Source organism: Mus caroli, chromosome 16 (assembly GCF_900094665.2).
Source record: "Mus caroli chromosome 16, CAROLI_EIJ_v1.1, whole genome shotgun sequence".
Taxonomy (NCBI): Eukaryota; Metazoa; Chordata; class Mammalia; order Rodentia; family Muridae; genus Mus; species Mus caroli.
The window spans coordinates 84,829,554-84,855,750 of NC_034585.1; the positions used below are offsets into that span (position 1 = coordinate 84,829,554).

The 26,197-nt window shown below is 46.8% G+C and overlaps 1 protein-coding gene across 1 annotated transcript in view; it reads left to right on the forward strand.

Annotated features, from left to right (window-relative positions):
• Hunk (hormonally up-regulated Neu-associated kinase) overlaps positions 1 to 26,197 on the forward strand; it is a 112,453-nt gene that overhangs the window by 51,826 nt on the left and 34,430 nt on the right. The window contains exons 3-5 of the mRNA XM_021184998.2: positions 8,655 to 8,710; positions 14,492 to 14,627; positions 24,636 to 24,763. Coding sequence (XP_021040657.1) covers positions 8,655 to 8,710; positions 14,492 to 14,627; positions 24,636 to 24,763 — 320 coding nt within the window. The remainder of the gene's footprint in view (positions 1 to 8,654; positions 8,711 to 14,491; positions 14,628 to 24,635; positions 24,764 to 26,197) is intronic.

Sequence of the window (26,197 nt, forward strand, 5' to 3'; positions counted from 1 at the left end):
CCTGCTTCTGCCTCCCGAGTGCTGGGATCAAAGGTGTGCGCTGACATGCCCAGCCCTAGTGTGACTTCTTTTACTTTATCTTGGTTATTATTATTTTTTAATTTGGTTTGCAACTTGCTTGTGGACTATTAGAGGAAATAAAATTCTCATTTAAGGCCTGTGTCTTACCACCATGCCGTCTTGCAAATAATCAAGTTTACAAATCCCTTGGTCTTAGTGGCATGCTTTTAAAGGTAAGACCTAACACAAGAAGAAGACTCCAGCTCACTGCAAAGCGCCTGTTGCCTTGGGGAGCTGGAAGCTTCCCTCACTCTTAGTCTCCGCTTATTACTGAAATACACCCATGGCTCTGCCCAGAGGACAAACCTTCTTGCCCAGACTTTACCTTCCTGAAGTTGCTCTAGCCTCACCCACTGGATTGCATCCCTCTGACATTTGCTTGAGAGGGTCACGCCCTTCATACTGATCATTCATGCCAAATTGTTTATCCGTTGTCTTTTCTGGAGCTGTCCCTCTTCCACATTATCATATGTGTGTGTGTGTGTGTGTGTGTGTATATACACATGTGTATGAGTGTGTGTGTGCATATGTGTGTGTACACGCATGTATGTAGTGTGTGTGTTTGTGTGTAGTATGTATAGATATGTATATAGATAAGGAGGTAGGTATGTGCTGGGCATGGAACCCTGCTTATAGTCCCCAAATCTTCAAAATGACCCATGTAATATTAGAATCTGCAACGTGACTATCTACTCCAGCTTCCGTTTTTATAACTGGTACCGCTAGCATCCTCAGGACTGCCATATTTCCAACTCCACTAATGGCCTTGACTAGGAGTCTCTTGGAGTTGCAGGCAGTTGTGAGGCTCCTCACGTGGGTGCTGGGAACGGATCAAGGTCCTCTGCAAGAGTGGCATGTGTTCTTCACCTCTGAGCCATCCTCTCTCCAGCCCTGAAGGATGCTGTTTGTCTTTTGTTTTCTTTTAAGGGAAGAATAAAAAGCTCAGGAGCTCGACTGCCTTGCTCAGCAAGTGTGCCAGCGAGAGCAAGCATGTGAGCTTAATCCCGCCTCACTCATTTTCCAGACCATCTCATTTGTTGCCTTTCTGCTCAGCCCCCAGCTCTGGGGAGGCAGTGTTCTTCTGTCTCGGGTTCCCCTCACTGCTCTTGAATGTGGCCATGTCAGCACTTTGCACTGCTACTCTTCACTTTCATTTAGGGTCTCATCCCTGAGTAGCTCCTGGCCTTTCTCCTGAATTTCTATCACTCTCTGTAGGCCTCAACTTTGTTACAGGCTCAGTCTGCTGAGCATCAGGACCGAGATCTTCCTTTCTTCTTATCCCAGGATCCTGGAAGCATCTCTGTCTCTCTGTCTCTCTCTCTCTCTCTCACACACACACAACACACACACATACACACAGATGTGCATGCATGCAATCATATCTATTCTGTCCGTGTGGCCTTGTACACGATCTCATGTACATGCATGCATGTGATGCAGTCACACTTTTGTATACTATGAGACACATATGTGTGTGCATGTGTGCATGTGTACCCATGCATGCATGTTTTCTTCCACAGGCATACACATACGTACATGGAATACTGTCATGTATGTGTATGTGCACTTACTAAGGCACACAGCACACAGTGGCCACATGCATGCTCACCTCCACACCTGCTCGCCCTCCGCAGCACCCCTCCCGTGTGTCCCCTTGTTTCTTGAGATCTGTGTTATTGTCTGCATCCAATCAGTACCCAGATGTCTATGACAACAGGAGTCCTTTCTGGCTCTCTCCTCCGTCACACTTCACTGTCCAGTTCCTTATCGCCAGACCTTCAGAATTCAAGGTGACTATCTTTATCAAAAATTCCCAGGAAAGTTGAGGTGGGTGGAAAAGAACCTTGGCGTGAGCTCTCTCTCTCTCTCTCTTTCTCTCCCTCTCTTTTTTTTTTTTTTTTTTTTTTTTTTTTTTTGAGACAGGGTTTCTCTGTCTAGCCCTGGCTGTCCTGGAACTCACTTTGTAGACCAGGCTGGCCTTGAACTAGAAATCTGCCTGCCTCTGCCTCCCAAGTGCTGGGATTAAAGGTGTGCACCACCACGCCTGGCTATGGTGTAAGCTTTTAATGGTTAGGAATGGCTTATTCTTTGGGAAGGACCTAGGACAAAGGGCCCGTTGGCAGGTGAGGCTTCCTGTGAGTCCAGTGTGCATCTCTGTGAACCCCACCAAACACTCACTTCAGCATGAGGCATGGCCCGTGACTGTTTCTCCTAGGAGCTGACCAATCAGCAGACGGGTCCAAGGGCCTTTTGTTCACCTATGTCTGTGTCTGTCTGAAGGCCTCCTCCATGGCTTTCCCTGAGCCTTGACAAATGGCAGCTTTGGCAGCAGCTTTTCATTACTGCTCTTTGTCCTTCTGAAGACTCCGCTGCCCTCCAGCCCTGTTCCGGAAACCCATCTCTGGCTTCCCCTGGTATAACAGCCTGCTCCGGCCTCCATCTTGTTTTTCCTAAGCACTCCCACCCTGCTTAGTACAAAAGGTTTCGATGATTCTTTCCTTTTAAATGGTGTGATGCTTTGATAGGTATATGCGGTGAGTGAAGGTCAAATCGGGGTAATTAGCAACCATCATTTCAGACATCATTTCCGTGTGGGGAGAAGATTCTAAAGTTGGCCTTCTAGCTGTTTTTTTTTTTTCAGTCCACACTAGATTGTCATCAACTGTATCCTGCCTCGTTCTACCTATACTGCTCTCAGCCCTCCTTCCCCATCTTCCCAGATTCTGGTAACCACTGTTCTGCCTCCTTCTTAGAGAGAGCTTCCTCTTCTTTTGCATCCACAAATGGCTGGGAACTCATGGTATTTCTCGTCCCGTGTTCGGCTTATTTCACTTAACGCACTCCCCGTGGTTACGTATCCACAGGAAAAATAATGAGCAGTCAGTCACCTGCACTGCCGAGGTGTCCATCAAAGGTGACGGACAAAACAATGTGGCACATACCCAGTGGCACTCTGTTCGACAGACGTTTGTGGCAACACGGCTGAGCCTGAGGACACATTAATTGAAATAAGCCTTCCTCCTCTTCGAAGTCCTGTAGCCCAGAAAAAGTGACTTCCGTGAGCTAGCTCCGGGCTTCAGGCTCGCCGGCCATGAGGAAATGAACCTGTTTATGTTTTATTAATGTTGTAAGGTGGAGAAAGGTCCCTCATTTCCCTCTGGTTAAAAAAAAACGATGATTCCAGTCGAGGATCACTAACACGTAACCAAGCCATCCTTTACCTGTCTGCTGCTGGAGCCTCTCTTCCCACGGGGTGAAGCTGGCATATAACACAGCCAGGCATTCCAATCTTGTGATGGGTCTAGATGAGGGGCCACGCTTGCATTTGGGCCATAGGAGTCTGATGGAGCTGGGTTTTTCTGGACAATGGCGGTAATTTTTAAAAGGTGTATTATGACACACACACACACACACAAAACCTTATGAATAAATTCCCCACCCCCCTTTTTATGCTCAAGGATACGCCTTGATTCTGTGATTTCTCAGGATCATTTGTGGCCTCTGTGGTCATGGCTGAACAGCTGGACAGTATTTGAGTGGCCCATTGTTCAGAAGCGACTTGGATAATAATGTCAGGTAATGGAGGGTGTGCCTCAGGGAACACCTGAGGGAGGACTAGCATGTTCTTAACACACAAGCATAAAGGCTACTTTGAGAAGATTGTTGACTTAGTTTATAGAAAAATTGCACAGACACTCCAAAATCTCCATTCACCTTCCCTTCCCTTCCCTCTGTCCCCTCACCTGTCCTCCTCTCCCTCCCCTCCCCTGCCCTTCCCTTTCCTTCCCTTCCTCTCTCCCCTCACCTGTTCTGTCTTCTTACAGATCTGGGGTACCCATGGCGCCCATGTTTTAGTTGGGGAACTTGTGTGCAGACATCAGCATTAACCAAAGGCTGTGGCTGACATTAGGGTTCATGGCAGTGTATATTTCTGTGGCCCCTGTCAATTCTGTGATGTCCTGGACACCGCAGCATAGCTCCACAAAGAGCCATTTGACTACCAGCTAATCCCTCACATCCCATCTCCCAGATACTCCAGCCTCTAATATGAAATGACCTAGCTAGTGTTCGCATAGAACCCTTGCACGTCTCTAGATTACTTATAATAATAGCTAAACCAATGCAAATACCATGCTAATGTTACACTGCCCCACCAACGGCAAAGGAAAGGCTCTGTGTACTCTGCATAGGAAATCTTTCTCCCTGTATATTTTTGAGCTAAGCCTGGAGACCTTGTGAATACAGAGGACTTCTGAACATCTGAACACTGGACATTAAGTCAGGGGAGGTAGTATGTGCTTATAATCCCACCCTTGGGTAGCTGAGGCAGGAGCATTGCCAGAAGTTTAAGGTCAGACTGAACTACATAGCAAGACACCTTCTTACCCCACACCCGACCCCCCACTTCACTCCATCTCAAAGAAGAAGAAAAAAAACTTCCTCCAAATTTGGACACGGGACCCTTTGACTCAAAAGTCCTCAGGAAAAGCATTCCAGAAAGGGTTAATGCTTCGCCACCTTGGCAGTCAAAATCACTCAGCACAGAGGGACTTCATCTCCCCACTGTTGGCCTCCGGCCATCCTGGTAGTGAAACTGGTGCTAACTGGCATTCTCTAGAAAGATGAACAATCTGGATGGGCCCCCTAGCTAACGAGGTCTGTTCTGTCCATGTCTCCTGGGGACTGGACTTGGTCACTTGGGGAAGAGTTACTGGATGGGAAGGCAGTCAGCTGGGATTTTATTCTCCGCTTACTGAATAATTATATTTTATACTCCTCTAGGTTTTATTGCCTTTCCCTGGGTTTTGCTTTTTTGTTTGTTTTTGTTTTCTTTTGTAGTGTTTCTTTTTCTGCACTCGCCCTAATTGTTGCTGTTCCTTCTCTAGGCATTCATGGCCCCAGAGTTACTCAGCCTTGGTTTATTAATTCGTAGCAATTACTTTCTTTTTACCTTTTGACTCTTTAAGCTGGTTTTCTGCACAATATTAGCTCTGAACATTTTTTCCCCCTTTAATGTCCGACTGTGACTTCCATTAGGCAAGGAGGCTTAATTTCATTCGAAGCAAACCGTGGCTTTGCCTTAGACTGAAATAGTGCCGCTGCCCTGTGGTGCTGCCGTGAGGTCTGCTTCCACCGAATCACACTTCGGGCTGTTCTCGGACACTGTTGTGCCTTTGCCTGCCGGTTGGAATTACCGTAAATGCTTGAGTAAATGTTAGACGTATGTAAAGTCTTAATTATCTCCGGGAAAGAAACCATCCCTTGCACAGTCTCTGCAAAACTCTTATCACAGGGGCACAGTGGAAGCCATGGTGTTTTCCCCAACTATGCCCTAGTGAGAGAGGACACAGGACATTCAGAGTCACTGATGACGCCTGGGCTCTACTGGTCATCCTAGGAATCTGGTAGAAAGGAAGATGAAGACCAGGGGAAGGACATTCGTCACAACTTCAAGAAGAATGGCTTCCAGTTGGGACGGCTTGAGAGATGGCATTGAAAGTGGTTAATTTATGGAGATTTTAAATGGGTGCTTAAAGGCTAGCATTTCAAGCCAGTATTAACACACACAGATATACATTTATTACAGTGTTGGCCAGTGGTATAGCTCAGTAGGCGAGTGCTTGCCAGAGAGTGCGAGGACCCAGGCTGGCATGTGAGTAGTGTAAAAAAGGAAAGCAAGGGGTGCCATTGTAAACATCGACCTCAGGAAAGATTAGCTACCATGCTGACCCAGGAAAGCCCTGATTCTGCCTTGAGGAATGGTAGTGAAACTGTTTCATGAAATGTGAGGTGTTTTAGTGTATCATCTTTTGTTCTTGTGGTGGTGGTGGTGGGGGGGCTACTTGAATCCAAGGCTTCATGCAACTTTTCAGTCTGATGTGATATTGCAACTTTAAAGCTAAATAGTAGCCGGAGAGACTGTGTAGTTCCATCCGGTTCCTAAGAAGTCACATACAGGTTTTCTAAAATCCTGACTCAAAGGGGCGAGACCCACCAGTGGGAGTGTGGGTGGGGCTGCATGACATTTAGGGTGACTTAGTATTTGGATATGTGTGATGCTGTTTAGAAGTAGTTTCAAGTGGACTGTGCATTGTTCCACTGGAGTTGAAGCTATACCGTGTTTCTTCCCAGCCGTATATGCATTCAGAGGATAGTGTGTGTGTGTGTGTGTGTGTGTGTGTGTGTGTAAACATACATACATACATACACATACATACATACACATATACATATATGTATTGTATTTATTTACTTATCTGTCTGTCTGTCTGTCTGTCTATCCATCTATCTATTTATTTTCTCTGCCTGGATGTTAACACACCCTTCATTCACATGTCAGGGCCCGGGGGCTCTCCACAGCCTTCTGGTTTTGAGTCCACTGGACATTTCCCCTCCCATTTGACTCCCTGATTCTTCCCCTTCTGAAACCCAGCCTCACGCGTTCTAGAGAAGCTTTCTTCCAGCTCCTTCTTGCCCGGTCCTGTTGCGAATGGCTGTCCTCCTCGGGGAGCCTGTGCACACTGGCTTGATTTGATTTGATTTTTTTCCTCCAGGTTTTCCGCCCTGTCCCTGGATAGTCTCATCTCTTTCTTGAGCGTCATCTCTTTCTCATACTGAGTTGAGAATTGGTTGCTGGCAGGCCAGGTCTTGACGCAAGCTTGGCTGCCTAGTGTTGCTTTATGCTCAAGTTTGTTACCAGTGTTTAAAAATTGTGACCGAATGGAGACTCCTGGCTTTTCTTGCAAATGGACAGGCTGGCAGCACTGGAACTGGGCTGTAAGCAACTGTCCCCTCCCGGTGGGACATCACTGCCCTGTTTGAGGATGTTCATCTGTATATGGACCTCAGTGTAAGGTATCAGCTACCATTTTTGTTTCACTATTAGATTTCAAGTTCCCCATATCAGACCTTCTGCTTTCTCTATTCCTACGTAGGGAAATTAAATCAGGGCCAGTCCCAGTAGACAATAAACACATAAATGTGTATGCATAGGTACATTATGGAGAAGCACTCTTAAAAATAAGTTTTTAAATTCTATGTGTATGAGTATTTTGCCTGCAGGCAATCACCTAGCATTCGGAGGCCAGGAGAAGGTGTCAGAGCTCTCAGAACTGTTATCAGGAACAGTTGTGAGTCCCAGCAGCCACGTGGATGCTGGGAACTGAACCTGGCTCCTCTGCGGGAGCAGCAAGTGCTCTTTGCTGCTGAGCCATCGCTCCGGCCCCTAGAAACATATTCTTCGTTAGCATTCAGTGTATATTGGAGTTGATAGTGAAACTTAAGATTCCAGAATCCGTGTGCTGACTGAGATGGTTTTGAGATGGCTCACATGTATACTTTCCTTGTACAAATGCAGGTTCCGCCTCTGAAACCCAGATGGCTCTCTTTGGTTTAACTTTGTTGTTGTTTTAGTTAGTTTGGTTGTTTGGTTGTATGTGTGTGTGTTGTTGTTGTTGTTGTTTGTAGTGCTGGGGATTGTATCTGGGGCGTTATGCACATTAGGCAGCCGCCACGGCTCCAGAGCCCAGATAATCTGGTAATCTAGCTTCTCTCTGTGATAGTTACTCACTCACCTGCAATACACAAGGATTCCTTGGTGCAACGGAGAGAAAGGTAGGCCCGTTCCCTGTAGGAGCGCACAGTCAGCTAGCACAGTGCTCAAGGGTCCCACTTGGACATCTGGCTCTACTTGCTCTTGGTCTCTACACTGTCCATGAGTGATATCGCCTACTGTCAGAGGAACTCTGCATTCCATCTGCAAACTCAATTCCCTTTCTTCGTGTCAGGTTAACATTCAGGCACACCACCAGGGATTAGGATGCCAACATCTGTGGAATCCATTATTCCACCTGTGATAACATCTGCTTGCTAAATAGATGAAAATGTTATCATCTGCCAACGTGCCGTGACAGTTCCTCTGAAAGGGAGGCCCACGGAGGCTGTGGAAAGGATTAATTAAATCTGCTTTCATTTTTTTATTGATTTTATTTTATACTTACTTTATTGGTGTGAGGCAGGGCGGGGTGGACCGTAGCACACGTGTGAAGGTCAGAGGACAGCTCGCAGGAGTTGGTCTGATCGCTCCTTCCACCATGTGGGTACTGGGGATTGAACTCAGGTAGTCAGACTTGGCTGCAAGTGCCTTTACCTGCTCAGCCCTCTTGCCTTGTTTTGTTTAGGCGCTTCCTCAGATCCACTGGTGACGGGGATTGATGCTGTTCACGCTGTCACAGACCCTGGCCTTTTTGTTCTTTGATACTCAGACAGCACCTGTGTGGCATGTTGTATCCCTACTTTTTATTTCTTCTGTTGTTTATGCTTACCTTTCAGATGTGGGGTCCACTTCTGGAGACTGCTCCCTGCCTTTTCTGCCCTCACCACACTCTATGCTCCCCGGAATCTTTTAGCTTTTATAGTTGATGGCAGTTAGTTATGTCCTGCCTTATGAATGTTTACTCGATGACAAGGTTTCAGCAGAAGGGGTTGGGGCGGGTTGAAAGGGGCTGCAGGAATGTTCACTCCCTTTCAGGAGTGAGATGACCGTTCTGCTCTTTCAAATGCTTATCTGACATATGTGGTTTTGTTTATTTCAGAGACTTGAAGATAGAGAATTTGCTACTAGATGAAGACAATAATATCAAGCTGATTGGTATGACTTTTTTTCTTTTTTAAAGCAAGATTAAGTGTTGTGTTGTCAATTATTAACTTTGAAAGTTGCCCGTGATCTATGTCTAATCCTCATACAAGATTTTTCTACATCATCCCTTGTTCTTCTCAAGTTTAATTATAGTTTTGGTAATGAAAGTTAATTTTTAAGGTGGTTTAATAATTTATTTAATAATAAATTGAAAATATTAGGAAGACAAAAATAGTGTCATTTGATTGTGGAGTGAGTTTTATAGTTCCAGGTAAATATTTGTTGGTCACATATGTCTTTGAACTTTTAATGACCTCTTCTATGTGCTTGTGGTAGATGTTTGACATGCGTGTGTGTGTGTGTGTGTGTGTGTGTTTGTGCGCACGCGTGTGCGTATGTGTACCTGTGTGTGGGCATGGAGGGTGGAGATCAGTATTGGCTGTCTTCCTCAGTCACTCTTCAGTTTATTTTTGAAAAGGGGCCTCACTGAACACAGGACTAATCCAGCTGATTAGGCTGTGCGGCCAGGGAGCACCAGGGAACACCAGGGAGCATCTAGTAACACATGTGCCACCATGACCAGCTGTTTGCTTGGATGCTGGGAATCCAAGCTTAGGTTCTCATGCTTTCACCACAAACGCTTACCAACTGAGCTACCCTCCAAGCTCCTCAAACTGTGACTTCAATTCAAACGGTTCCTACCGACAGACCTTCCTTCCTTCCTCCCTCCCTTTTCCCCTCCCTCCTTCCTGCCCTCTTTCCCCACTCCCTAGATTTTTTTGTCCATCATGTTTGTGCCTGGTGCCCACGGAGGCCTTAAGAGGGCACTGGATCCCCTGGAACTGAAGTTACAGTTGTGAGCCACCATGTGGGTGCTGGGAATTGAACCCGAGTCCTCTGCAAGAGCAGTTGGTGCTCTTAACTCCTGGCACTCTCAGCTTTGTAGAAGTTTTGTTGTTTTTTGTTTGTTTGTTTGTTCGTTTTGTTTTTTTTTTGCTGTTGTTTTTTGTTTTTGTTTTTTAAAATATGAATTAACAAGAAAATGTATTATTACCAGTAGAAAATAGTTCGGCTCAGAAATGTTGCCTGAATCTTATTCTGCTTTTCTGTGTATCTGAGAAAGCCCCAAACAAGGAAAAATGCAACCTGCCTTCCCTTTTTAATATAATCTTACCCACATGTAGTGGTTGATGAGGGCTAGGGGGCTGTGGAGAGAGGCGCCCAGAGACGGATGACTTGACTCCCGATTCACTGAAGGAAGGCGGCAGGGTACACATGAGTGATTAGAAGGTGTGATCGGTCCCTAATTCAGGATCTTAAGTAAATCCCCCTAACTGTTTTGGAAGAACTGGGTTATTTTTGCTGATGATAGTGTGTGTGTGTGTGTGTGTGTGTGTGTGTGTGTGTGCGTGTGTGCTCTTGGCTGTCAATTTCACCGTGCCCCAGCCGCGAGGCAGCCAGCACCGTATTTCCATTTCCTTTCTTTTCCTACTTCAAATGCAAGTAATTTCCTCTGCCTAGATGGTTTGAAAAGACCCATTGGCATCTTGAATCTAACTCCGTTCCCAGTAAGGAATAGACTGCAGGGACTCCAGCCCATTTTCCCGGGAGATTCGGAGTCTTGACAGCTGTTGATGGATTTACCCATTAGTGGAAAATTAACAGTTATGAGGAAACCAATCTTCCCCACCCTACACAGGCCCTTTAAGGACCCTATTTTTAGCAGATTCTTAGACCAGACCAGTGATTTTCTTTTTTGTTAGATTGCTTCACTGTTGCACTATGGCTGGCCTGAGATACAGCAGTGTACAGAGGAGGCCCTGCTGAAAGGCCTGCAGAATCTCTTTCTAGCCCAGCTCTCTGGGATCTCTGGCCTTTTACAAAAGAGCCCCCAGAGGGTAAAGAGTAGAAGGAAGCCATCCCACCCATTCATGGCTAATGCATGAGTTGTCTTTGGGAAATGCAGAGGTGACAGTGTCCGTTGCCTTAACAGCAGAGATTCTGAGAGAACAAGCTTGTCGAGGGCTGGGCTGATGTCACAGTGACAGGTCCAAGAGTTCATACCATCTGGCAGCCAAGGCCGCCTGTGGAGAGTTTCCAGGCCCTGTCAGGCCACTGTCCACAGTTTCTTCCCCTCACTCTCTGCCTCAGCGCCTTTTCTCTCTTTCTGTCAAGCGGTAGCCCTAGATAACCACTTGCAAATCTGTCCTGTTGTACAAGCAAGGCTGCTACAAGAGACAGACCTCCGCATCGGTGAGGGCCTTCCACAGAAGAACTGATAATGGTTACAATAGGCCAGACATCCCCCAAAGGCTGCGCCCACAGTGCTGAGGACCACCCACTGACATAGCAGGTGCTTATATGAGTAGCCAGAAATTGCCCAAGCAAGCTTTATGAGAAGAAACATACACTGGCAGTCTGAAGGGACTTCATACCTAAGCTAGTGCCTGGAATTTTCATCTCAGGAAGTGTGGCGATTGCTTTTTTAGACCAGGAACCTTCCTTGGGTTCTCACCTCTTGGCTGGTAACCATGGGGTTAACATCTAACCAAGTATTTCAAGTCTTCAAGACTGTAAAAAAGACAAATTACAACTAGTTATTCAGATCACATTTGCCTATGAGGTTTTCTAGCAGTGGGCTGCCGTCTTGACCATGGTTGGGAAGATCCTAACCCTACCATGTTTGTGGTGAAAGTAAAGGAAATGATGTACACACAGCAGAAGCAAGGCACAGAGAACCCAACTGGTTATAGTTCACAGGGGCCTTCCACGAGCATGGGACAGCTTGCGATGTGCAGAAACCCCCGCTACTTATTGTAAGAGTAGATTACAGTCTGTTCACCTGTCACGGTGGGTGATTGTTCACCATGCCTGGAAAGGTCTTCAGTCCAAACTTAAAACATATGGAAACATCTTGGGCCAAACTTAATTTGATAGTATAAGGTGAGCAAAGCCTATTGGGAAATGACTTGGTGTCAGAGGAAGGAGGCTCTGGTCTTTGGGTTTCTGTTAGTTTCTTCTTTCTCTCACCTCCCAATGACCTAAACAATACCATAAATGTATAGCCTAGAAGATAACAAGGTGTTTCATTCAGCCCGCCTCCCAATTATACTATAAATCAAAGATACATTGTATAGCCTAGAAGGTAACCAGTTGTTTGTTCATCCTACTTTCCAGGAGTTGAGGGGAAGAAGCCAGTTTCTTACAGGTTTTCTTGCCCCTAGGATGGGTAGTGAGGATCAAAGGTAAAGACTAAGCCTTCTTATTACTATGTTAACTTGAAAGCCCTTTGAACCTCTCTTCTTCAAACGATTTATTTAGGTGGTTTTCAAAGAGGATTATAGCTATTACCATTTCTTAATAGTTTCCCTCTTTCTGAAACCATTTGGTTTAAATAAACTTACGCCAGTGTTTCAACTTAGCTAGAGTTATCTGGAGGAAGATTTTTGATTCGATCATATATTTTTCTTCTTACAAAAAGAAGAGAGGAAGAAGCAGGCAAAAGCGAAGGCAGCCTGGATGTCTGGCTATGCTCTCTCACCCACAGGGATAGCTAGAGCTTAGAAGAGCTGTGAAGTCACCGGGGTCTTCTTTTGAGACTGCGTTTTGCAGCTCTCAGAAAATCGAGTGATAATTAGCTTATGTATTTACTAAATCTAATTGAGGCCAAGCTATCTGATGTTACCGGGAGGCAGATTTCTCTCCATTCCCCTCCCCCCTTCTAATTATAGGCATATGTGTAAAACTTTAATAACCATAATTATGAATGTGAAATATTCTGCCTTTTAAAATCAAGTGTTCTTGGCCAAGATGGTGAGAACTTTAAATGCAGGCTCTGAGCCCTCCTGCTTCCCAAATCCTGCACGATTTTATCTCCTTGAAACATGCTCTTAAGATAAGGCCAGGCTCTGTTCCCTAGCTTGCCTGGGACAGTAGAGGGTGATCTGGCCTCTTATCTTGCCCTTCTTGATAGACCAGATGCAGGGGAAGGGAGGAGGTGATCTGAGAGAGGCCGCCCTTTGCTGTCACAGAGCCCCCGTTGACCCGAGGAATGAGATCTTTGCCTTTAATCTTGGAAACTTAGAAATACGTTTGCTGGGACTGCTTTCAGATTTGGGCCTCTAATAGACAACTTTCCTTAAAACTTTGACTCTTTCATGGTACCTGTTCTTAGAGGGGCCTATTAGCCCTATGGCTCCTCTCTTCTTCCCCTGCTCTCGTGCCTCAGTATACACTGGGATCTGGGAACGGGGCCCCTCACCATTGCCTGTTCAGATGGGAGGCCACCTGTCATCTGTAGCTGCAGAAAGGCTTTTCTGTGCAGATTTTATGGTGCCCTGTGGGGCAAACTGGACCAAAGGGAAAGGAAATGGGCAGGGGTTAGAGGGTGAAGGCATGGAGTCAGGAGGAGGGACCAGTGGTGGGTGGGAAATACAATCAAAACAAATGAAGAGAAAGTTCAGTGTTAGAATACAGACTTCCTGCCGGTCGTTTGGTCAGATCCTTCATGTAGGCTCTGATTCTTCCTCGGGAGCCTGAGTTGAGAGCTTGGTGTTCTTTGGAGCCTGAGAGAGTTGCTGGGTTCTCTCTAGACAAGCCATTCAGTTATACAGATCACTGCAACATTGTTAAGAAGCTCTCTAGCCTGGTCCTTGTGACCTGTGGCATGTGGGTGGCTTCCCACCCTCCTGTGCCTTTTGTCATTTCCCGAGCTTTCTCCATGGCTTCTGTGGTGGGCAGGCACTTGCGGGTGGAGACATGCTAGAGTCAAGCAAAAGGCAGAAATACTGTCAGTAGCGCTATTGCAGAATGTACAGGGCTCAGGTCCAGCCTCAGAGCCAATCTCTGCCTTACCCTGAAGCTTGGGAGTCTTATGTCTGTGCATTAAGAGCTCAGTATTTGCAGTGGAGTTCAAAGGATGACCCAGGATCTCAGCTCTTAATTCTGAGATCAACAAAGATTGAAGAAAGATAGGAGGAGAGGGACGGACACTAACAGCTCTCTAATTACCCTCTAGTTGCAGTATCTTTAAAGATCAAAAGTAAAGAGTTCACAAAACTCTAATAGACCCAAAGGAGCTGTGAGGCACTTTGGGGCTTTCCTGCTGGCCTCCCAGATGCCTTTCTAATCTAAGAAAAGCAACGCCATGAGGTCACGTAGTCTGGTTGGCATCACCGACCTGCTGGGCGTTCTTTCTCCAGCCAACATGCGGGGCTGCTTAAACTGTGTTTCCGCCCCTCCAGCCCCTTCCAACTATAGTAACCCTCTGGAAGGAATTTCTTAAAGACTTTAATGAAATGAAACCGAGATGAAGAAGTCAGCTGTAAGCGGTCACTGGTGCCGATGGCCCAGCCGGAGAAAATCAGTCTCCATTCAGTTTCTCCCAGCCTGGCCACCAGGCAGCCAGGATCTCAGCATGCTCTCCCTTCCCGCTTCAGTCCTAGAAAGCTAACACTCTCTCCTTACCCTGCATGACTCATTTACAAGACTCGGTAGAAATATGTTTTGGCTCATCACACTGTTAGGTCTAGTTGGATTCTGCAGTGAGTTTATGTAAAATGTTCCACCGAAGCCAGGGAGCGAGGGAGCCGCCACCCGGCACGCCTTTGTCTTGAGAAGTCTATCAGAGGTTATGGTTTGCAGCTGGCGGGTTTCCTGCTGGATGTTAAATTATGTGTTAGACTGAGACAATGTTTCCTTTCCTGCTCTGGGTTGTTTTTCTTCTTCTCTCCTGTTTTTTTTTTTCCCTTGCAATTTTCTAACTCAGAGTTCATGTTTGTGTTCTCTTTGCAGACTTTGGTTTGAGCAACTGTGCCGGGATCCTGGGTTACTCGGATCCATTCAGCACACAGTGTGGCAGCCCTGCCTATGCTGCGCCAGAACTGCTTGCCAGGAAGAAATATGGCCCCAAAATCGATGTCTGGTCAATGTGAGTTATCCAGATTGTAAAAGTGGGTCGCTATTCCCTCCTGATGTCCTATGTCCCTTTTCTGTGAAACAATCTCTCACTATCTGACAAGAATGTACCTATATGCCATGGGATATGTCATGCGTGGTTCTCAGAGCCCAGCATCCCTTTTTCTTTCCAGATTTTTTTCTTTATAAACTTCCAAAATGGCATTTGCAAACATTTTATTGAGGAGCTGGGAAAAGCGGAAAACCCAGGCAAGTCTTCACAGACCTTGTGTTGATGTTCCGAAAACCACATGTTCTTATGTAAAACTGTTTCATAAAGCCAGACCTTGGGGTGCAGGGCTGAAGTCGCAGCCACCTGGGAGGCTAAGGGAGGAGAAGCTCAAGTTCAAGCCCTGCCTGGCCTACAGAGTGAGTTTAAGGCCCCTGGGCAACTGAGTGAGACTCTGCCTCAAAATCAAAATGGGTAGGAAATGGGTAGGGGTGCAGCTAGGGGCAAACCCTGGCTGAGCAAGCACAGGGCAGCCTCTGGGTTCAATGGCCTGCACCACAAAACCAAGCCAAGCAAACAGATGTGTACATGTATATACACATACATATACCATATATGCTTGTGTGAGCACATGTACACACACACACACACAGCAAAACAAAACACACAGGCATGTGGATGTACATCCACATATATCTGCACACATTACATACATACACACACATACACACTATACACCACACACATACCACATGCACACACCCCCTGTATACATGCATACAGCATATACATAGACAAAGACCACATAGACATGCATCACACACACCATATAAACAGACACACAGCACACATACACCTCCCCCCTACACACACACACACTGTAACAAACAGACCCTACCATAGCTTTGTAAGCATGAGCTTTAAGTCTGTCTGATGCTGCCCACCTCTTTGTACCTGCCTGGTCCCCACCCTCCACTTGGCTCTTCTCCTATGTTCCTACCCATGTAACTTGCTGGAATGCTAGTCCATCTCTCATTCCAACCTGGCACCCAGTCTTTATTCCAAGAGCCCCTTGTGGACTCTGCATGTTTCCCCTTGAGGATCCCTGTGCCCGAGCAGTCTTCACCTCTGAGTGACAGTTTGCTCCTGAGTCCAGCTCTTAAGGGAGCATATGGTATTGTGTTGCTCCGGGTGTCAACATGGTGAGATGAAGCGGGAATCTCCTGAGTGTAGAAAGTACGTAGAGGAGGGTATCAGGCTTTGGCTCTTCTGTCACCTCTTCGGACACAGAAGCCAGTCAGTTATCCATGTGGAGACGGAAGCACCGGCTGAGAGGGGCTGGACTTAGTTTTCTCCCCTTTGCCAAGTTGTTCAGCCAGGGAGAGGATTCATACTCAGCAACCATTGACACTTATCTCTCAGTGCTGTGACCAAGACACAGGGCCCTGCTCCCAAGGGAAGGTTCTCTCCAGTTCCCTTTGCCCATGGCCACCAACTCTCTGTCTATCAAGAAGCAGAGATTCTGTGTCTGTCTGGGGTAGTGGTGGCAGGTGACACTGGGGAAGAAGAAAGGCGATGATGTTGGGCCACAATGCCTGGATAGATCTGGAGCTGTTGTCTGCGGCTGGCAAATGTCATTCTTCACTCTTCTACACTGGTAGACGGGTCTCTCCTGGGGTTCCTCAACATCTGTATTAGTGTCCCCTTGATGGAATAATTCTCTCTACGAAGATAATGCACACTGTAGGCACTCGCAAGATCTCTACAAGGCCAGGTGACCCTTCTCAGAGGTTGCTGGCGGGGAGACCCTGGAACAGAACATATAATGTGGAGAATCTCACCCATGCCAGGGGAGAAGAGTCCCCAGGAGCAAGAGGGCAAGTTGCAGTACCCAAGACTCTGCTGAGTGCTTCTGTGTCTTTTTTGCTGGGGCCAGAAGAGAGATCTCCTTTCCTGCCATTGGTGGTAGAGCCGGCTACTGTGACTCACTTGCCCACGTCTAAGAACTGAATTGTGTCACACAGTCCCCAGCTGATATTTTGAAGTCCTAACCCCACCCCCCACCCCCATGTCAAGGTATTTGGTGCTGGGCCTTTGGGAGGTGTTGGGTTTGGATGAAGTGACGTGGTAGGGCCCATGATGCAGTTAGGGTCCTTATAAGAGACACAAAGAGCTTGTGTTGTCTGGGTGCTATGTGGTCACAAGACAAGGGCAGCCCTGTCCCATCTAGGAAGGAGACTCTCACCAGAACCCAGCTTTGCTCGATCTTAATCTTGGACTTTCATTCTCCAGAACTGTGAGGCATTGTGTATGATTTGAGTTTCCCGTTCTGTGGCATTTTGCTATGGTCAGCCAGTTTTCTGTGGTCATAACCTAACATCTGAAGTGATTTGCTCATGATACAGGTTTATTTTGACTAACAGCTCTGAAGGTTCCAGTCTGTGACTGATTGGCCTCATTGATTGGGGTCTTTGGTGAGGCACAGGGTTGAGGATGCCATGAATATGTGACAGGGCAGAACTGCTAAAGTTACAAGCCAGAGGACAAAGCCTGACCGTCCCTTCCAGAGCATCCTTAAGAATTTCCAGTAGACCCTACTCCTGAAGAGTCTACTAACAATGCCATCCTGGGAACTATGCCTTTAAAAGCACATGAACCTTTGGTGGAGACTGCCTAAACCACAGCATTGACATAGACTGGGCTGACCAAGACACATACCTACCTACAAGTCCCCTATAGACAGGTGGAGGCATGTGTGTGCACAGAACTGTGTGCATGAAACTCCTCAGGAGGTGTGTGCATGAAAACGAGAAAGCAGTGGAGGGGTCCTTAACCTGCTCCCAAGAGCTGAGCGAAGCTGGCCGGGTAGAAAGAGGCGGGGAAAGTCCCGGGCAGAGTGTACCGTGCATCTGATCACTGCCAACTCTTAAGGTCTTGGTGAAAACATGAAACCTCAGAGCCTCCTTTATACAATGAATTTTCCACTCCCTTAGAGTCCTGTGTCTAAAGCCTGGGATTAGGTTTCTGTGTGGTACCCATGGCTTTGTTGACAGCACTGAGAAATGGAAACCCAAAGAGAATTCAATTCGAGGCTGCTTACACCAAGAGTGGAAGTGGAGCCCACTTCCTCCCTGTTCCAGTACCATTATTACGAAATGCCTCCTTTCTTATTGCTGTGAAACACCACACTGAGGAATTGACTTCTGAGATCAAAAGCAGACCCCCCTCTGCAGGGGCTTGTGAGCCTGCTGGGTAGCAGGGGCTAACTAGCTGAGGTGTCTGAGGCGTGTGAGGAGGAAACCTCAGCTTCTTCCACAGGAAGGCCTGGAGAACTCTGAGACAGCCTGGAGTGCTGGAGCATCTGGTGATGCTCGACCTCTGGTAATGTGAGCATTATCTACGGGAAGGGAGATGGCGTCTTGTGGTGGTCCTCATTTTCAATGGTGTTATTTTCAGGACCATACAAATTATCCTTAATATTCCGTTCACCTTTTTCCTTCACCTCACTTTTTTATGTGTACGTGCTTGAGCACAAATGCACGCAAACACACACACACACACACACACACACACACACACACACACACACACTCGTTCATTCTATTCCTCCCCCTCCTTCTCCCCCCTTCCTTTCCTTCTTCCTCCCCCTTCCACCCTTCCAGTGAACTTTGAGATTTTAGACACAAAACTGGAATGTTCATTCTGGCGCATCATCAGACATTTATTATCATTTCTTGGCTTTTCCCTCAGAGTGGCATATGTTCTAATTGGAGAATAACTTTAATGCAGATGTACTTTTTATTTTCCTCAGGCCTGCCTCTGCCTCCCAAGTTCTGGAATTAAAGGCGTGCGCCACCGCCGCCGGTAGCGGCCACCACCACCACCAGGCTCAGATCTACTTTCTTGTTTTGTTTTGTTTTTGTTTTAATTTGATTTTTTTTTGAGACAAGAGTCTCTCTGTGTAGCCCTGGCTCTCCTGGAACTCACTGTATCAACAAGGCAGGCCTTAACTCAGGGACCTGCCTGCCTCTGCCTCTCGAACGCTGACATTAAAGGTGTGCACCACCACCACCTGGCACCAGATGTACTTTTTGATCGAGTATAACTTCGAGAATATTATGATGCTTGTTGGAAAAACTCAGTGAGCCTCTAAGTGGGGTGGGGGGTGGGGGAAGACATCAGGAGTCTTGTCCCCGAGAATGGGAGGGGGCAGGGTTCTCAGTTTGTCACTGTGGCTGTGAAAATTAGCTGTCTCATGTAGTTATGCATAGTTCATGGGCCTTCCTGAGCTTCTGCCCCTTCCTTCACAGGAGAGGGGCCCTGCCTTTCCCTGAGTCTTTGAGTGGATAAGTTGGGTAAAAGGCAACTCGCTCTCATCTCTCTACAGAAAAGAGTGCTCAGGAAGAGAGTGACAAACTTTGAGCCAGGTCCTAGGCTCTGCATTTACAGAAATGACACCAGATGCCATTCCTTGCAGGCAGGGGTCACACACAGAAGGGTTTTCTCTGTTCATGATAAAACATGGTGGGGGAAGGGGGCAGGAGGACATCTGTATTCATCTGGGGAAACTGAGGTCCTTCTACTTTTAAAAGAGAAAATCAGCGCAGCTGGGTGGTGCCTGCCTCTTAGCTCGGGGTTCAGGATGCTGGGGGGGGGGGCGGAGGGTGATACATTTGAAGTTATCCTGGGCTACACAGTGAAACTTTGTCTCAAAAATGGAGCTTTCTTCAGCTTTGGGGCTTAAGTTAATAAAATACAAGTTGTTTCCCGGGTATTTACACCCCGCTCCAGCCCCAACACCTTTGTAGTTAGCACATTTATTAAATAGGGCATGGAAGCACAAAGGAACACAGTCCTTGAGATACGCCGGAAAGCGTTTTCTTCCAGTTGAATGGAAGAGGGCCGGGAAGAAGATGCTTTTAGGATGGATGAACTATTCCGAGTCTCCTTTGAGGACCCTAAACTGGGAGTTGTACTGAACACTGATGCAGAGAGAAAGAAGGACAGGACTTTCTGGCAGGGGATTAATTTTAAAATCATGAAGGTCACTCCTTCCTGGTAGAGCGGTATGGAACCAAGGTGCCCACGAGGCAGTCCCACAGCTGTTCTCTGTGTGAGCACGTGGTTGTCAAGGCTCCTGGCAGCATGGCCCCAGCACTTGGGACCTTACTTTTGACCTATTCTGCAGAGTCCACCCTTGCTTTGTTCTAGGTAAAGTGTCTGGCAACGTCTCCAGGGAGTGCTGGCTCCGTGTCTTTCCTCTCAGAGGAATTTCTCTCTAGAGATTATTTTAATGTGTTGAACTGACTATCAGGACCAGCGGTTGCCTTCTGACTCAGGACCAAAGATCCCAGGCTATTCTCCAAGGGGACTTTCCCCCTTCCGGCTGCTCCTGGCTGTCACCAGTCCTTCTCTTTTGACACCAGAATATTACACAACTTCCGCTATCCCATAGGGTTTTCTCAACCTGCCAGGGCTCTCTCTACTTCCTCTAGGTTTTGAAAACATTAGCACTATTGCCTTGTGGCTCTCCCCCAACTCTGTAATTGCTGGCTTTCTTCAAAGCTCGCTATCCTGGACTCATAGAGATCCGTTGTCTGCCACATAGAACCCAGGAAACCCCTGGGCCATATTTCAAAAGGCTTTTCAGGAAATTCTGAGCATGTTTTGAAACTCCGCCTGGTTCTATGGGATTACAGAGGTTTATAAACCGCATTCCACAAGTCTCCCTTGGTATTCTTGCATACTTTCGAAATGTCAGAGGGGCCGAGTCTCTCTTTATCCACATATTAAACATGGATGAAAGCTCTAGGGGAGAGGAATTAAGATGTCCAATCTGGTTTCTCTTTTAAAATCTCCTAGGGCAATCTGACTATTCATGTGGGTTTCTGTTATCCATTACAATAGGGCCAAGTTATAACTGTAGTTTTTGTTGTTGTTTTGTTTTATTAAAAAAGTTTCATTATTTATTTATTTTTAATGAAACAACAGAGAAGATTATTAGGTGCCTGGTTTACACCAGACACAGCACCTCCGTGGGTTCAGCTATTTGGCCCTCAGATTAGGGCCTACGTTTTAAGGATAAATGACCTTGGGATGGAGGGAGAGAAGTCGTCTGTAAGGGCGGGTGTGTGAGTTTTTAATTGACCACTGTATCAGAACTGGAAGACTTTGGGCAAGGCAGTCAAGTTTGTCCTTGCTGGCTGGAGTTCCCTGGTGCCATCTTAAACACAGTAGCTTTCATCCTTATCTGTGGTCTAAAGATAACAGAGAGAGGCGGAGACCAGTGTATTAAGCAGTGACATATGGAAGGTTTTTTTTTCTTTTCTTTTATTCTTTGAAGCCAGGTGATTTGGTATCTTCAGATATCCTAGAAGAAAGTTTGGCAAAGGTTTTCGAGTTGTTATTCTCGGTTCATACATTCAACAAACCCCTTCAGCTGGTTCCTTCCCTCCTCACCCCACTGTACTCTACTTCTGTAGACTTTCTGAAGGCATTCAGAGCATTCAGCCTGTGGCAAAGAAGCCACATGTCCCCAATAGATCAGACATAGCACGGAAGGTGACAGGGCAGTGTCTTCAGGCTTGAGTGCTGTCCGCTGCCCTCTGAGAGGAAGAGCAATCTTGAGGTCTTCACATGATGGCCTAGGGGAGGTTCTTGTTGTTGTTGTTGTTTAAGTGTTATGAGCACATGAGTCCAGAAATAGGTGGAGTAAATTTATGACTTGCTACAACTAAAATGCCCAAACTAATTTACATGCTAAAATGACCAAGACTAAGGAGCCCCCTGCTTATTCCAATAAACACGTTAACATAACCCAACGGGGTCAGTGCTGAAGAGGACCTGGGTGGCTGTCTGTAGTCTGGGCACCCCTCCCGGCTAGGCAGGGGTCCTCCGAGCCCTGCAGCCCTACTATGATGACTTGATTTCCCACAACTTAGGTTTTTTTCTTCCCAATGGTTTTTAAACTAGACTGAGTACATTCAGAGAGATTAAAAAAAAAGTCATTATTGTTGCCCATGTGTGGATTTGTGTATGTGATGTACTCTGTGTGTGTGTGTGTGTGTGTGTGTGTGTGTGTGTGTGTAAAAGAGAGAAAGCGTTAGAAAAAGAAGAGGAAGATAATTCTCATCTCAGCGGACACCTGGTGGTCAGAGGACGGGACAGGTCTCCTTTAACTTGGACACACATTTCAGCACTACGGGCGCTTGTCTGCTAAGCACTGTGACCTACCGAGCCATCTCACTGCCCCCCAGAGGGATTGTTAAGCCATATACTACCAGGCCTGGCCCCTGAGACTCTGACTTCTCAAGTCTGGAGCTGGTCCCAGGAACGTGCGTTTTTAAGTGTTTGGGTGGTGCCGGTGCAGTAGAATGAGGACTGCGCTCTGGAAAGTGACGCTGCTTTGATGATCAGGACTCTTAGAGGTGCACCACTCACAGTTAGCTAAGTCCGGGTTTTTCCCACTTCCTCATTAGATGGTGTGAATAATTCAGTTCTCACTGCGGGAGAGTATCCCGTCTTGTTCCAGAAGTGACTGCACAAAATAGACAGACTTCACTTTGGCCACCCGTCCTCATTCAGCCCTGCAGAGGGGATAGGCTGTCTGTAGGCTGCCGGGTTGCGGCCTACATCTTGGAGATGACTGTTTACTGGCCTTCAGTAACTGGAAGAGGCCAGAGGTTTTCCCACCCATTAAGGCCTGTGTCTAAGGCCTCTCTGTGGACACAGATCTTACAGTTTTGAGATTGCTTAGTTTTCTTTTCTGTTACTATTGAAGACTCCCCCAAAGCCAAGGTGTTTGGCTCTATCTAAAACACGTCAAAGATGGAGCACTGGGCAGCGGATTCTTTTTTTCTTTTTTTAAGATTTATTTATTTATGTATGTGAGTACACTGTAGCTGTACAGATGGTTGTGAGCCTTCATGTGGTTGTTGGGGATTGAATTTTTAGGACCTCCACTCGCTCCGGTCAGCCCAAAGATGTATTTATCATTATACGTAAGTACACTGTAACAGATGCACCAGAAGAGGGGGTCAGACCTCATTACATTTGTGAGCCACCATGTGGTTGCTGGGCTTTGAACTCAGGACCTTTGGAAGAGCAGTCAGTGCTCTTACCTGCTGAGCCATCTCTCCAGCCCGAGCAGTGGGTTCTTAAGGCACTCACCTCTCCTTCCTCCCCTTCCACGTTTCCTTCCTCAGCGTGCCTCTGTTGCCCACTTCCTTTCTCTATGAGATCTGTTGCTTGGTATGGACTTGCAGCAATACTGCACGTGCTTGCTGCCGCGGTCTCCCGCTCACCATGCTGGTCCCTGTTGTTACATGTGATGCGCCTCGATGCCGCCCGAGGAATGCATTTCTCTGAACACACACCCAGAGTGACTGCTGTCGCTGGCTGCGCATATGCCTTGTCTGTTCTTGGCTCCTGTTCCTTGGTTTATGCCATTTCTCACATGGCCTTGTGCAGCCAACTGAAGATGTCTACGCTCCTGCGTGAAAACACTCACTGGAGATGCTTCCTGGGTTAAAAGTCCCTTTTCCTTACCTGGGCACTCGTGGAAAAGCAGTGCAGCCCAGCAGTCTCTTGGATTCAGTACTCTTTGCTCAGAGGGGTCGTGTTTATTTGTTTGTGGGTTTGCCCATTCCGTGTTTCTCTTCAACTCACCATCCAAAAATGGCAGCGTCCTCCCCTGGCTGACAGTACTCAGTCAGTGAGAGGCATCCAGCAAGAATCTGTGGAATGAATGTGTGTGTGTGTGTGTGTCTGCCTCTCTGACTCCGTTCTGAGTTCAGAGAGAGAGAACTGGGCCTCAGCTTACGTCTGAAACCCGAGAGCGCTTTGTGCTGAGCTGCGGGCTCTAGTACCTGTCATTATATGGAATGCATAATTCGGAGGCGCCTCTGTGGAATTACACTCAAGGGTCTTAATTTCAATCAGTCTCATTGGCTCTGTTTTGACTGGAAATCCTGTTGCCTGTTTTTAAAAACACATCCACCCCGGTGCCTTTGAACAGTGGAGACCTCTTGGCAGGCAGGCAAGCAGGCAAACATTTCTTCCCCATCAGGAAATCTCATCAACATGATAGTAGGTTTATCCATCCAGGAAATAAAATCCTCCCAGAAGCCTTCACTGTCCTCTGGCTTGGCTTTAGATATAAGCAGTTAAGCCCACTCAACCACAGCCCAGATACTGGGCCAGGGCCTGGTGGCCTAGTCTTAGGACAAACAATCAAAGGAGAAATAAGACTGGGAAGGACCTTCCTTAGTGACAAACCAGAGCTAAGTTCAAGAGATGGATAAAAGGCTGGCTTTGAGTGTGGGGTTTTGGCCTCAAATGGCTGAGTGGTAAACAGAAGCTGTCATTAGCCCAGTACTGGTAGTTCTGGCCCTGTGTTTCATCTGCCTCCAAAGTCACACTTTGCATGTTGTATCTGGAAAGATTACAGGCTGGCAGGGTCTCTCCTGATTCTCTCAAGGTATATAGTACATCCCTTCGTCTGGAATTTCTTGGTGTTGACATCTTCCCATTACAACGTGACTGTCCCCTGCTCAAAGAACTAGTTTGGGCTTTGGAATCTTTGCATACATGTAGTGGACTCTCCTGGGTATGGGACCCAAGTGGGTGTTTCCCACATGTTACGTACACAGTCCGAGGTGAGTTTATGGCATTCCCCTTTGTGTACCCCATGAGGCCAGAGGTGCAATCTTCCACCTGTGGCATCGTTTTGCGGGTCAAGAGGTTTCAGAATTTGGAGGAGTTTAGGTTGTAAAGCTGACACTCTGCTTGGATTCATAGACAAGAGAGTGTGGCTCGTCCTCAGGAGGGAGCTCTTCCAGGGCTTGCTCATCTCTGAGCCCCTCAACGTCTTCCCAGTGTCCTCGCCCCAGCCTTTCCGGTGTCAGTACCTCAACTGGGACATGATGTGAGGGTTCTGGAAAGATGGGTTAGCCAGAGGCTCCGTGTGCGTGCTCTGTGCCTTCTGCACCCAGGGCCTCTTCTGCTCTCACACTTTGATGTCTATCTTTCCAGAGGCGTGAACATGTATGCCATGCTGACGGGGACCCTACCTTTCACTGTGGAGCCTTTCAGCCTGAGGGCTCTGTATCAGAAGATGGTGGACAAAGAAATGAATCCCCTGCCGACCCAGCTCTCCACAGGTAATGCATCTGCTACTGTGGGTTGAGGATCTGTCGCCTGCCCTCGCATAGTCTGAACTCATTTTGGAAGGGCTGTTGGTTTGATGTGAGTTTTTCTGTGTAGATACAACAGAGTTCACCGGGCTTCCCATCCCTAAGCAACCAGACCACTCTGTGTGTGTGCTCTCTCTTCTTGTAATTTGAAAGCTCCAAGCCCCTCCTTCTGTCTTTGGTACAAAACACATATACCGGGAGGGCCTTGTGCCCTTTGCTTGGGGACTAGCTGCAGGCTCGGCTGTTTTACAGTGCCGCCTTGGTGAGAGGGCTATAAGCATGCATACGTTTCCGTTAGTCAGTTTATTGTAAAGAGATAGTAGTTTCAGTCATGTATTTGATCTGTGATTTGTTTTATTATGTGAACTCTTGAGGCTTTCAGGTATAGGTAGGTTCGGTTACTTCAAAACAACCGATCATACGTGTGTTTGAGAAGTTCTCTCAAACATTAGCAGCTTCAAGTTGCAATAAGAGCCTTGAGTAAAGATTGGGTTTTGACTCTGTAAATGGACAGGATCTGATCTTTTCTTTGGTTCACACTTTACATCAAGTTCCTGGTCTGGGCCGGGCGTGGTGGTGCATGACTTTAATCCCAGCACTCGGGAGGCAGAGGCCTGCGGATTTCTGAGTTCGAGGCCAGCCTGGTCTACAAAGTGAGTTCCAGGACAGCCAGGGCTATACAGAGAAACCTTGTCTCAAATAACCAAAAAAAAAAAAAAAAAAAAAAAAAAAAGTTCTTGGTCTATGCTCCACTCTGAGGGTCACTTAATTGTTCTGTTAGAAAGAATCTAGGTTCAATGAAATGAGGCTTTTGACCAAGAAAGGATAATTATTTAACTTCCCCCTTTCTGGTACATGGATAGAACAGAGCATTTTATTTTGCCACTATTTTATTTTTCCCTTGGGTTTATAAGCATCTGGGGGAACTGGCCTGAGATTTAGTCTATGGATCCAACTTGAAATGAGTTCTTGGGCATAATTATCTAATTGAGCTATACTGTGACCTTGCCAGTGATATCTAATCTCTGGAGGTTGACAGCCTTGGAAGGCATTGTGTCCTTGGGAAGAGAAGCCACTGTACTGACTTCTAGAACAAATAGTTCTGCAATGGGAGTCTGACCTCATGGAGTTAGAAAGTGCACAACATATTGAAGGGATCACCACATTGAGGCTTTCGGGCACTCGGGGTCGGGAAGTGCTACAAAGTATTATGGGAAGTGTTCAGCCATCCGTCCATTTATTCATCATTTCATATCCATTCTCTCTGTCCATGACAACTAGGCACATGCTAGGTGTGTGTGTGAAAGAGAGGGAATGAGCCACATACAGCCTCTGCTTCTATAAAGTGCACACATCTATGGGAGAAGCAAATATATATATATATATATATATATATATATA